This window comes from Vespa mandarinia, chromosome 2, assembly GCF_050613455.1.
Source record: "Vespa mandarinia isolate Hongniang chromosome 2, ASM5061345v1, whole genome shotgun sequence".
NCBI classification, from domain to species: Eukaryota; Metazoa; Arthropoda; class Insecta; order Hymenoptera; family Vespidae; genus Vespa; species Vespa mandarinia.
Window position 1 is genome coordinate 7,604,446 of NC_140811.1, and position 13,897 is coordinate 7,618,342.

The 13,897-nt window shown below is 31.4% G+C and overlaps 1 protein-coding gene across 4 annotated transcripts; it reads left to right on the forward strand.

The window, feature by feature from the left end:
• The first annotated feature begins 6,549 nt into the window (after positions 1-6,549).
• LOC118439579 (uncharacterized) lies at positions 6,550-13,641 on the forward strand. 4 transcript variants are annotated; one of them, XM_085664706.1, is made up of 6 exons: positions 6,554-7,281; positions 11,133-11,252; positions 11,930-12,198; positions 12,668-13,007; positions 13,075-13,212; positions 13,316-13,641. In XM_085664706.1, exons 3-6 carry the CDS (start codon positions 11,949-11,951, stop codon positions 13,449-13,451), a joined length of 864 nt encoding a protein of 287 aa, XP_085520832.1. In that variant the 5' UTR covers positions 6,554-7,281; positions 11,133-11,252; positions 11,930-11,948; the 3' UTR covers positions 13,452-13,641. The 4 variants fall into 4 exon arrangements, with proteins under 4 accessions (XP_085520835.1, XP_085520832.1, XP_085520833.1 ...); XM_085664707.1 differs by lacking the exon at positions 11,133-11,252 and having other exon boundaries at positions 6,555-6,910; positions 7,072-7,281; XM_085664708.1 differs by lacking the exon at positions 11,133-11,252 and having other exon boundaries at positions 6,555-6,730; positions 7,072-7,281.
• Positions 13,642-13,897: the final 256 nt, after the last annotated feature.

Consider the following 13,897-nt stretch of genomic DNA (forward strand, 5'->3'; position numbering starts at 1 on the left):
CATCACAAATGTGCCTTCTTCAGTGACTGTTTAAAAAAGCGACGATTAACTTAAAAATGAATGGTAGTAGACTTTGGAAAAGCAACGATCTCATTCGACTTTTAAAAGAATTTAATAGTCGCCAATTAACTCACGTCTCCTCTATACATATATGTCGGTTATTATACGTAATTAACAAACAAACAAAAAGAATAAGAGAAAGAAAAATAGTTAACTTGATTCATCGTTCTGAGCTTTATTCAACTTTTAAAGCCAGCGTTCCTCGCAGTTTTATATATACATATATATACACAAGCCTACGTTATACAGAAAACATACAGTTACATACGCGTTCATATATTTATACGTAAGAGCGTAACGTACGAGGTAGACAGTCAAAATTAATTCGTGTTATTAGAATAATTGAAACAAAACAACAAAAATGAAAATAAGCGCACTCTCGAGTTTGACAAAAGTTATTTAGAGTGTCAAGGCAAACATTTAGAATTACAATTAAAAATAACAACGAGGATTATGAACTCACAATTTTAAATGGCTCGATTCTCACCTGTAAATTATTTTGACTATTGTTTAACATTTATACGATTTCTAAGCCTCATCGATCACAGTCTAATGTTAGATTTTTCATTAAAAATTTCTTATTCATTCTTATTCATTTCTTTTTAAGTTCGTAGAGATTCTAAGAACCTCTTTCAGTTTATCTTCTTTTGTGTATCTTCCGTTATTAATCTTGAATTTTTATTTTCTAGTTGTAAACAAGAATGTTCCCATCGTCAAAAGAATTTTCTTATTTTCGTGTTCCCGTAGAACATACAACACAGCAATATTAGAATTTAAGTGAAATTTTTGAAGGAGAATCGGGCAAAAAAAAATTGTGTTTAAAAGCATTGGAAAGCCTCAGGCATATCGTATCTCATTATTAGATTTTTATTTTCGTATTTAAGCAATCGACTCGATTATACGTATACAATACAAACACACACATATTATACATATATAATATAACTACATACAAAACGCAACATATAGTGTTTAAACGGCCTTTTTGCTCCTAAATTTCGATTGGTGGAGCACATCTTGTTAAGAAAATTTTGTATCATGATATACGGAACGCTATTCTCACGAGTTTTACTCGCGTCCCTATTGCTAACTGACTAGTAACAATCTAGTAATCTGACAAATAACAATCTCTTTTGTAACCGATAATAAAAAAAAAATAAAAAAACAACGTGTACTCAATAGAAGTATATCAAATTTTAAAATAATATAGTTTGAATATGGTCTGGTCTGTATCTTTGTGTGGAAATATTAGAAGAATATATAAAAAAAAGAGTAAAAAAAAAGCGAAATTCTTCTATTTCGGCATTCACGGAAATTCTCTTTACAAACACAACCGTACAAATTAAACAATAATAAGCTTCGAAAAAGCGCGACTGCAAGCAAATTAATGCTATTAATTGCTCTAAGAAAATTCCTGCATAAGAAAAAAAAAGATATTTAATTTGAAACGCACGATATCCTGTTTTCATGGGCTCGTAAGATTTCTTTTGAAATATCATCGAATCGTATATTTTTCACATCAATCTTTTTTTATAGTACAATTTACAATTTTACTTTCTTATATTTAAAAGTATTTCGGATAAACATTTACAGATACACATAAACACACATACATTCTAGATAAACTATGCAGCGCGGGAAAGATTGGTACAAACACCAAAGACTTACTTAATTTTTAATATTTAATGATAACAAAAATTGTCGATATAAACATCGATGCGTTTTTGACAAAACGCAAATAAAGAAAGGAGAAGAAGTAGAGGAATAATAAAAAGGAGGAGAAGAAATTTAATCACAAGATGTCAATGTCCAAGCATGAAAAGTAAATTTGTTCGGGTTACATTATACAATGAGTACGAAACTGTTTGAAAGAAGCATATCTCGGTATATAAAAAATGCTTGGACATCGTAATAAGATGATTTTTATATACTATCAGGAATGGGAGAACGAAAAAGTAGCGTTCGAAGATGAAGAATTGTTCAATGTACAAATCGCAAGTTAAATTTATTTTATAATCGCGTGTATCCTTTCGCAATCCTTAGAATCAGTATAAAGGTAGCCTGTAAATATAATTAAAATTAGTTTCGCAGTAGATTATAAAAATGAAAAGAGAGAGAGAGAGAGAGAGAGAGAGAGAGAGAGAGAGAGAGAGAGAGAGAGAGAGAGAGAGAGAGAGAGAGAGAGAGAGAGCGAAAGAGAGAGAGAGAAAGAGAAAGAGAAAGAGAAAGAGTACTAGAAAGGCACACACATACGTACGTACATATATATATATACATATATTAAGATTGAAAGGTGTAGTCGTTAGATTGTTACGAGATTCTATCGATGATTCTCCCGATAAAATTCTCTTTTTCTCTATATTCTTATGATCCTGTTTGATTGACAGGAAAGAATTGATCAGAGGGAAAATTAAAAGGAAAATCATCGATGCGAAAACATACTAAGCGAATTTTATAAAGTATCAATCGACGCCATTCAACCCTTTATGACCCAAAATTTTTTTTTTTTCATCCTTTCGTCTAAATCTTAGCTACGCACCATGATAAATCTTAGCCTCACTAATCTACGCTTTTTCGTACACTGATTAAAGAGAAAAATAGACGGAGAGATGCATATGTATGTGTATATATATATATATTTTTTTTTTTTTTTTTTTCTTGTTATTATATACAAATACTGTGATCACATTGAATTAATAACGAGATTATAAAAAATTGTTGCTGGTGGAACTTTCACACCCCTTGAGAGCGTAGTTTTATAAAGGGTTGAAGGCTTGACGAGAGAAGAATCCCCTGTTGTAAATATCCTCTACTCCCCCCTTGCTTTTGCGATTACCAAGATGATCAAGCAAGCATCTACGCGAGCGTCATTATTGGTAACTTGTATTATGATCTTCAATTACTTTTGCTGGCATTATAATATCTAAGCATTACAGATAAAAAGAAGTCCAATTTTTTTGTACAAAGTGATACATTAACCACGAACCATTGATCTTTTCGAAATGAACAGATCGCGTTCGAGAACAAGAGAATCATAGTACTTAAAGGTTCAATGGCGATTATCCAAAGCAGGATAAAACTTTACTCGCGATATTTTTTAAGCAATTCGCGACGTTTAATATTTCTCGGATTTGTCCTATGATACTTCTTTTTTTTCCAGCTCTGAGAACGCATCGCGTTGTGTGCATCTCGATGAGTTTTGAGCTTTTGTATTGTACGAAAATAGTGCGATATTTTTCTTATTGCAAGAAGAAAAGACAAGATAGAGAGAGAAAGAAGAAATGCGTTGATACAGAGAGAAATTACTCGTTATTAGGTACATTAGGCTGTTAATCGTTAAAAAAGAATGCAAAGAAAATTTACATTACCTTGTTGACTACTAATAATCATTGAGAAGATAAAGAGGGAGAGAAAAATATTTGTGGAAACTGTATAAAGCTAGACACTACGTCTTTGAATCTGAATGCATGGAACGAGAAAAGAATTTTTTTTTATTTACGTGACGAGTGAGAGGAGAGAGAGAGAGAGAAAGTAGTAATATTAGTAGTAGTAATAATAGTAATAGTAATAGTAGTAGTAGTAGTAGTAATAGTATGTCGAACGAGAACACAACTCAAATGCATCCCCCTATTTTCTTCTACTACCCCGAAAAAGATCGCTCACTGCCATAAACAATAAATAATAATAGCGATGCTAGAAATAATATCACAATGCCTTTTCAAGTATCATCGTATTCTTTTTCTTTCGAGTTCCAGTTCGCGGCCGAATCGTAAAAGACATCGCGTATGTGAGTCGCGTTTCTTTGAGCTTCCATATTAACAAGCGAAATTTGACAGTCTTTTTCGATGGAGAAACGCGTCGCCTCTATTTTTCTTTCTCTTCGAGAGACGACAAAAGAATTTGAAGGATTTCTTGAGAAGCGTTGAAAAGGACACGTTCATTTTTAAATTCGCAGCTTATCCTTATAGAGATAAGAATTGAAAAAATGGCGCGTTTTTTCATTATTACAACGAGAAGATTGTACGAGTAAACTTTCAAACCAGTTGAATGGATTAAAAAAGACGAATTATTTATTGTATTATCGTCTCTCATTAATTTCTCCAAAAATGTTTGAAGAAGGAAAGTATGCATATATTTAAGATGTTACTACCACAATCTTTGCGTCTAACGCGCAATCAGAAAAGTAATAACGGATAACGGTCGCCAAAAAAAATTAAATTAAAAGAAAAAAAAAGATGAGCGCTAGAAAGGAACCGGTGTATTCTTCGGCTGATTCTCCACGAAAACAAGTCTCTCCGGTCCCTTTGATCGAAAGCCGCGAATCCCGTTTTAACGTTCCATCGAAATTCGAGATACTGCTTTTCATTTTGTATACGCTAGAAAAAAGATCAAGAATATTAAAACCTTTCCAATTTCGGAATTCGTGAGAACACAAAAAAGCTCTCTTCTCTTCCGTTTCTTCTTTTACTTATTTAGATTAATATTTTTTTTTTAATTTTTATTTCTGTTCTGAGCGTTCTATTCTGACGTATGTATATTTCATGCGTGTAAAAAAGGCGACAAAATTGTTTACAGCCTACCTACCCACTACAATATTATTAATCATTACAAATTTATTACATTATACATACATTGCCTCCCGACTTAAGACCCAATTGCGCATTTACGCAGTACTTACTACTTAACGCAACGACGATGACTTTTTCCTCCTGAACTGTCTGATATTTTCAAGCAAGAAGAGATACAATTGGGTCTTACGTTTTTTGCGTTTATTACAATTGCTATAAATATTATTATTATTATTATTATTATTATTATTATTATTATTATTATTATTATTATTATTATCATTATTATTATTATCATTATTATCATTATCATTATTACTATTATTATTATTATTATTATTATTATTATTATTATTATTATTATTATTATTATTATTTTCATTATTATTATTATTATTATTACTATTATTATTACTATTATAAAAATTGTTATTACTGTAAGAAAGCGTATTATTATTATTATTAATATTATTATTATTATTATTATTATTATTATTATTATTATTATTATTATTATTATTATTATTATTATTATCATTATTATTATCATTATTATCATTATTATTATCCTAAAATTTTTGTAAAAGCATTTTTGTTTCTCGTTTGATTTTTTTTTTGCATTGCGCTTTAGTAGAATTTGAAACACTGACGTCGCGAAGAAACATTTCGGCGAATCCGCTTCGCGGGGATAATAAAATAAAATAAGAAGAAAAGCAAAAGGGAGCAATAGAAGAAAAGAAAAATGAGACGTAATTATTGTATCTCTTGTACGTTCCTCGCCTCTCTTTCTTTTTCTTGCGAGAAAAGAGACGATGGCGATGTCATCTCTAGACAATAAACAAAAATGTTAACTGAGAAGAAAAAAGGAGAAGAAGAAGAAGAAGAGAGCGTCGACAAAAGTGATTCAATGATCTTTTTCAAGTTGTTCTCTCGCGCATGCGTATATCATTACGTACAGGTGCCATAAAAAAAGAAAAAATATTTCCGGTTCGTACCGATCATTTTGTTTCGCTAACGTTTATAAAAGAAAGAAAGAAAGGAAAAAAGATATGAAAATAAGAAAAAAACAAAAAAGAAAACAGAACAGAAGAAAATGTGTTCGCGCAACATGTGAACGACTTATTTTCACTTCGTTGATAAAATAAGTACATACAAGCATTGTTTTCCTTTTTCCTTGAGTTCTACGCGATTTGTTGTCAAAATGACCGCGAGCGACTTGACCGATCGAAGATGCGACTTATCGTTTACACATCAAAAATAGAGAGCATCATACACATATACACACACACGCATATACATGATGTATAATATATCTACGTCAATAATCGATCCGTCTTTTTCTTGAAGACGCGTCTCCGATCTCATCATCGTCGTTGCAATCGCGCGGACTCTTAAAGATAATTTTAGGATTAGTGGTATTGTATTAAAAATATTGTTTAATTCGCAGATTTACAAATAAAGCATGTTGTGAATTTTAATATTTGGATAATCGACTCAGACCGAATACCGAATCTCATTTTTCCCCCTTTTTTCTTTTTTATTTTTTTCTTTCTTTTCTCTCGATTAAAAATGATTATTTTAATATACGTCTTTTAAATATTATAAACTTTTCATTATCTTTATCATATTGCATCTATATAATATTAAAATATAATTGATACAATATCAATGACTTTCAATTTGTATCAATTAATTATTACTATCCTATATGGCGTACCCATATTTCATTCTGTATATCACTATGTATCTTTTGAAAAGGGTTTAACGGTTTTTATAAAAAGTAAAGTCAAAAATGATCAGCGAAGCGGCCGAGGAGAAGGGAAGGTATTCGAATGCGTCCGAGGCGTGAGTGCGTGACCATCAGAAAGGATGTGGTAGTGGGGGTAGAGGGCAGCTGGAGTGGGGGAACGTTCGCCGTGGATCGGTACGCACTCGTACCGACTCGTATATGCAACGCGGAAGACGTCAAGTGCGCGAATAAAGCGCGGTCAGTCTGAAAATTGACGTTGTTTGTGAAACTACGTTGCTTACCATCATCATTCTCGTCATCTGCATATAACGATCTTCTGTTTGTATTTTTCGACGATCGTTTTGCAGTATCGGTAAAGATATTATCATAAAATTCAATCGAAAAATTTTCAAAGTAAAACACTTCGATCAAAGAGAAGACTTTAAGAATAGATATGTAAGAGGCACGAGAGTGCCGTTGTACCTTTCCGTTCGCGATTGGCAGAGCAACGACTCCAGATAATCGACATGAGATTTACATTAGTGATCGACGAGTAAGATCGATCGATTTTCATATAGATTTTTTATTCGTTTGCAATACATTTTCTTCGACCTTCTTCAAAATAAATATTTAAACTGTTAGCTTAAAATAATACACATATAAAACATACGTAAGGGCACATGTTAAAACACTCGAATCATATTTGTCCATAAGGAGATCTCGCGATCAAAGGCAAAGTCACACTACCACAGTGATCAACGGGACGAAGTAGAAGCGGTCTGCATTAGGCAGCCGCCGCGTGCGAACAATTATGCCATAGCCCTGTTAACCAGTGTGCATCAAAATTAGCCCAGATAGTTACAAACATCACGCCAAGGCTCTTCTACGACTCAGCGAAAAATTTGATATTACTTCATGCTAAAGGTATGTCCGCCAATTTGTCAGCGTTCTTATAGCGGTAAGAATGTAAGTTTGTTGCGGTCATCACTCCGATGGAAGTTCCTCTTCATTATTATCATCTATATTACGTGAATAAGATGACGTAAGGAAGAGATCTTCCGTGCGATAGAAAATTTTCATTACATTAATCTCACCACGTGAATTTATACGAGAACAAGTAGGTAGGTATATATGGATATGTATATGTTGCCTGACGTCTACGATATTTTGTTTTAATAGATATATTTGTATCGTATGTAACATTTTTTATAATCGACTAGTATAACTTTCTATACATTTCTACTCCTTTGATATTGTGTGAGGAGAGCGGGATAGACACTAAACAGACCACGTGGACATGAATATATACACACTTTTAAGTAGTCCAGGAATGCGCGTGGAAGAGAAAGATGAAATAACCATTAAGATTATCTCGAAGAAATATTTAAACTGAAAAACTAAACTTTCCGGTTCTTTAGCGAATGTATCGTATGAAGCCTCCGAAATAGTTCAAGGTGAACATCAATGTCGTTGTAAATATCGACAAATTATAATCGCAGCCGTCGCATAATATTTTGAAGTTTGAACCCAAAGTAGCGGGTCGATCAATTTCAATCGTCGTGTACGTTAGAAAAAGTTGCTTCACACTTTTGTATCGTATATATTCGTTCGCGCCACGCGACGCTTATGACTACTCATTAAATCGTAAATAAGAAACACGTAATTGACCGGTCACTCTTCGATAGGGACATACGCATTTTTTCACGATATTAAAAACTCATTTTACAATGACGTAGATTTACCGACATGGATAATACTCAGTGGTTCAATAAACTCGATTTGTCATTTTTTTTAGGTTTAATAACGTTTAAACGCATTTAACACACACAAGAAGGATACGTTTTTTGTCTTATCTTCTTTTTGAAAAGTTCAAGGACAACTAGTATCGAATATCGTTAACGAACATCAATGATCGTACTTTAAACTTAGATCATGTGCTACTACTAATAACATATTTTTACAGTTATACGTTTTTTTGCTTTTTTTTTCTTTTTTTTTTCTTTCCTTGGACAATACATATTTTTCATTCATAATTTGTTTCACTGCTAGTAAAAGCATAATTAAATAGATTCTTTTTATTAAGTTACAATTTCTTAATCGATCTTACATTTTTGAAGCGATATAGACGTTCTCTCGTTTACCAATAAAATATGATCTGACTTACAAAGAAATTGAAGCTCAAAGAAAAGTATCAATCGAAAGGGAAAAGTAGAAATGAATAGTAAATGTAATTTTCTCTTATTTAATTAGATTATCCTTATTCAGTACAACGACATTGTTACGCTTTACCATACATAGTAAAACCTGTATCAAGCAACGCGTGAAATTCTGACGTTGCATGATCGCAGCATTAAAACATAAAACTCAAACGATTCATATCAGTATGAAACATGTAACATAGATGAATATTTTAATCATTACATTTTAACACTTACTATACTAAATCATAAAAGTAAGTGAACATAAAACATTAAGACAACATAAAACTGATAAATAATTTTATAAAATATCATGAAATTTAAAAATTTTTATTTAAAATACTTTCACCTAAAATTTTCTAATATACATAAAGAAAGAAAAATTGGAACTGATTCGAGATCAAGTATTTATTTTATCAAAAAATCTTGTTCAAGCATAATTTTGTTACGCGAAATACTTATCACATTTATATGTATAAAAATTCCTAATTTAGATTACATTTTCTAGTAGTTAGTAATTCGTTCTGCATAAAAATGAGTTCAGCCGAATTCATAACGAAAAATAACTTGTAAAATGTATATACAATACATATAAATGTATTGTATCAATTTCAATGAATAACTTTCATAATATTTTTATATTAATCATTTATATTAGGTTAGATTCATTTATGAGCCTAATTGTGAACAGTTATATTTATGAGTAAATCTATAATCTATAATCTATTTTGCCAGTCAAAAAATTATCGAATCCCAAATGTAAAATATAAAAAATTCATGAAGTTCATTTGCAATTTGTCAAACTATACTGCTAACACAATTGACTAACCGTTAACCGAATATAAAGAAGACACTGGGTCAGGAATGAATTCGAATTCCTATATGAAGGTATATAAAATAGACATCTAATGTAGATATATCAATATTCGATAGATAAAATACGTCCATATATCTAGAAATAATACGAATAGATGAGCAAAACTTCCATCTTGCGAGTTAACCAACCAGTTCGTTAGCCTTCCATAATATATGTTACGTACATTCATCCATGCTTGTAACTTTCAACAGGATGTAATAATACGTTTGCATAATATATGTTTTATTTTTTTCCTTTATTGTATTCTACAACTTTGGAGAAAATTTTCGACGTTTCTTTCGGCTTCGATCATAAAACAGTCAGGCTTCGCGATATTTGGATCGGGTACAGATATTCGAATGACTCGAACAAATACCGTTATCGATCGTAGTAGGAAAAAAAAATAAAAAAGAAAACAAAACTTCAACGTTCGTTTAAAAATATTTCGTATCATTGTAATTGTGGCTGTGGCTCTTTTGTATCTTTTCTATTCTTCTTTTTTCTTCGTCTCTATATGTAAATCAGATCGTTCTTAAATCTATTAACTTGACTTAAATTCGTGTACTGGTAGATATTTCTCACCCGCGGTTTGTATCATACCATCGCAACCGTAATTATATATCATCATATCGCGTAGTAGTGTTATCCATGAGCGCTATTACAGCACATCAGCGCTGAATTCGAGGCACAGATTACCCTGTAACGAAATAACTCGATCTACAGATACATATCTATCTAAAAAACGAGAAATATTAGGTTTGAAAATAAATTAGTAATCATAACCACGTGGTCAAAAAAAAAAAGATCGAAGATAGTGTTAACGGAAGAGAAAAAGAAAATAAAAAACTCTGTATTTGACCCGGTTTTATATTCAAGAATCAAGACTTAACGGTGTCCAGCCAAAAATAAGCATCGATCCACGAATACCTAATTGCAAAGTCGTTCAATTCGTTTAGTACTGGCCCAATTCAAGAAGATACGTCGAAATATGCAGGTCGTTGGAATTTGTATTCTTGCGGTGCTCGTTCGACTCTTCACTACTTCCTCCTCTTACTCCTCCTCCTTATCCTCCTCTTACTTTTTCCTCGCGGTCTTTCTTGCCGAGTTCGGTGATGGCCGTTATATCGACGGTCACGTCGTCTTCACACGCGTCGTCTTCTTACGAGTAAAGGGTTTCCCCCAGGTTGACATCAAATGAGAACAGAAGAATCTCTTTTGTATCATAATTAATATATTTATCATCAAGAATATTTTAACAAACTTTCCACCCATACCGCAACACATATTAAACAAAATAATAGAATACTGATTCAATACTATAATTCAATTCAGTAATTGAATTGCACCAAAATATGACATGCAACATATTTATTTACTTGTCCTTCACCAATGATCGAAGGCTAACTTAATCATTGGAAATCTTAGCAATGTTAACGATTTTTACATAAATCATATTAAGCAAATAATAATAATAATAATAATTGAATAATGATAATGAATAATTGTCAACAATTTTTATAAGCGAAACAAACGTAGTAAACAACTCCAATGGACGTTACTATCGCCAATACTCGATTGTCGGTTACCGATCACTCTTAGAACGATCAATCTGTTAATGGATACATTAATGTGATATCCATATTTTGTAAACATATAACGTTAGGCTTTTGTACCATAAAAAAATTTTTCCGGACGTAAAGTACACCTCGACTTCTTTCTAGGGCGAATCCCACTGGCCTGGTCACTCTCGGCTATGATTTCGCAGGCTATTACATACTGTTACATCGAAGCGACTTTGCGTCCACAAACTGGTCACTCGCTCGACTAGTTATACTCGTAAGGTACGCTTACAGTACTAACAAGTAACGAAAAACACGTTCTTAGATCAATCGTAACGATTATCGTTTTCTCGGAAACATCAAACATTAGACATTTATTAATTAATTTCATAAACACATCGTAATGCATCAGAGATAGCTTAGAGTTAAGTAATTAAAAAAGAATAAAAAGGAAACCTATTTAAAAATCAAGAACACAAAACTTTACTGTTCATCATTCTCATTCTTTGTTTTTTTTTTCAAGATTTCATTTAATTTATAAGTAGAGCGAAAAAATTCGAAAGTATTACAAATGAAAGCATTTCCATTCTCGTCACGTTATAACAATCGATTTGTTGTAACGTTCACAAACGCAAACAATGAACGCTTCTTTGGATACGAACTGATCGAATTCGTAAGTTGTGCCATAAATCGTGATTGTAATTTAAACGTTAAACATGAGCATGCATTTTTGTTGTAAAATTAATCAATGTCTCCCTCGTAACGTGCAGTCACTTTAACGCGTCTCCTCATTCAACCCACTTTCTTTTCGTTTGAATGAATGAATACATTTGTTTATTTATCGTAATCAAATGGAATTATTTTTCAAGATTCTAAATCACGATTTATAGTCAGCATGCTCTTCATAAAATTGAAAATAATATTATAATTAAGATTAATAAGAGAAGTTTCTGTTACAGAATTTGGCAAAGGGTCGATATGACGAGGAAGACTCTTGTGCTATTGCTCGGTCTACTCGTTTTAAAACGATCGTATTCCAGTTCTGGAAACGAGTACGGCGATGGCAATCATCATCGACAAAAAAGAGTCCTTTGGATAACGAATGACGGTCGGATAGCTTTACCACCTGGTACAGTAATGACGATTACACCTACGTTGGCACTACCCTTCGTTAGATATCCACCTTACGGCTTTTTGAGCAATATGACTATTAGTCTTCCCTTTACGAGTAAGTAAAAACTTTTTATAGATCATGATATAAACCGTTAATAAGTCAAAACGATTAACTATATTATTTGAATTTTTTTAAATTTTACTATCGAAGCACTTGATTGGTGCTTAATTTTTTATATATATTTAAAATAAATGTCCTTGATAATCACGTTCAACAATACTAAATGACAAGAGCTTTGTATGGAGCAGTTGATTAATAAATAATTTATTACTTAATTATTAATTATTATTAATTTAAAATTAATAATAATTTTATATGTTACAGATGTAAAATAAAAGCTACATCTGTAATAATATATTTTACAATATATGTTCGAATATAGATATATTTTATAAGAAATAATGCATATAAATTTATCAATTTTCTCAATTTTTTGTTTTCTTAATTATATCACTTTGACAAATGAACAACTTATATGACATGTACATATGCTAGAATGGATTACATTTCCTTTATTTTACAGTCGACTTCGATAAATTAGGCCTAACAGATAATGAAAATCCTTATGGTGCTTTACCACCGGCATTTGATAGAAGTGCCCGCGGTCGAAAAGCTGGCATGATCATGGCAGATTTCATAGCTGCCTTCATAAAACGAAGACTTCACAAAAGAGACACTATAGAAGTACCAAAAGATGCATTCCACGGTGGTGAAAGAGCCCTCCTTTACGGCACAGCCGAGGATATGTTAAGCACTTTGGGTTTAAACGGAAAAGCTTGCCTATTGCGAGCGATTTGTGAAGTTCACGGTCATCCTCTCAACAATTTCGGCTTAATCGGCGAAATGTTGAAACTATTTCTCACGTAAGATCGCTTTTCTATCTATCGATCAATTTTTTCTTTATCTAACGAACGTTTTTTCATTTTTTAGGGCTAGTAAGTCGCCATTTGCAAATATTCTCAACGAATATGTGGAAGCTGAAAATAGAGGGAAATTACACGGAGAGTGTTGGCCGTATTTCAAAGATTGTCCTAAATCGTTGTTCCTGCCCTCTATTAATAAGTATACGTTAGTTAATGATCAAATCGATTAATCAAAATAACATTAATTTTATATTGTTTATATATACTATTTATATTATATACTACGCATATTCTATTACATGTTATAGGAAAGATCCCGTTCATGAAAACGATGATACAGAAAGTGACGATAAGTGGAATCAAATTTCGAGAGACGTCGAGGAAGATGTCGTCGAAAGGATACCGAAACAAAATTCGAAACACACGATGCATCCGTCCATGTAGTAATATTTAACAATAGAAAATATAGTAATACGATATATTGTATTGTAATATTGTAATATTATTATAATATTAATTTATACATAAATCGTGATAATATTTTTACCAATGTAAATTTTATAGTATATATACGTGTCTAAGAATAGTCATTTAAATTTCGATGATTTATCAATTTTAATTTCATCATTGTAATATCGCATTATATAAATAATTGCCAAATAGCGTATATATAAACTTAAAAATTATACATCATTTTTAAATCAAAACTGTATTATATATTTTATATCATACTATTTAAATATATTGGAATATATTTCATGTCATATTATTTAAAATATATTTAAATATATTTTATGTGTCATAGTATTTAAAATATATTGAAAAGTGTTTTATGTCATACTATTTAAAATATGTTAATATTTTACGTCATACTTTTAATATAATAAAAA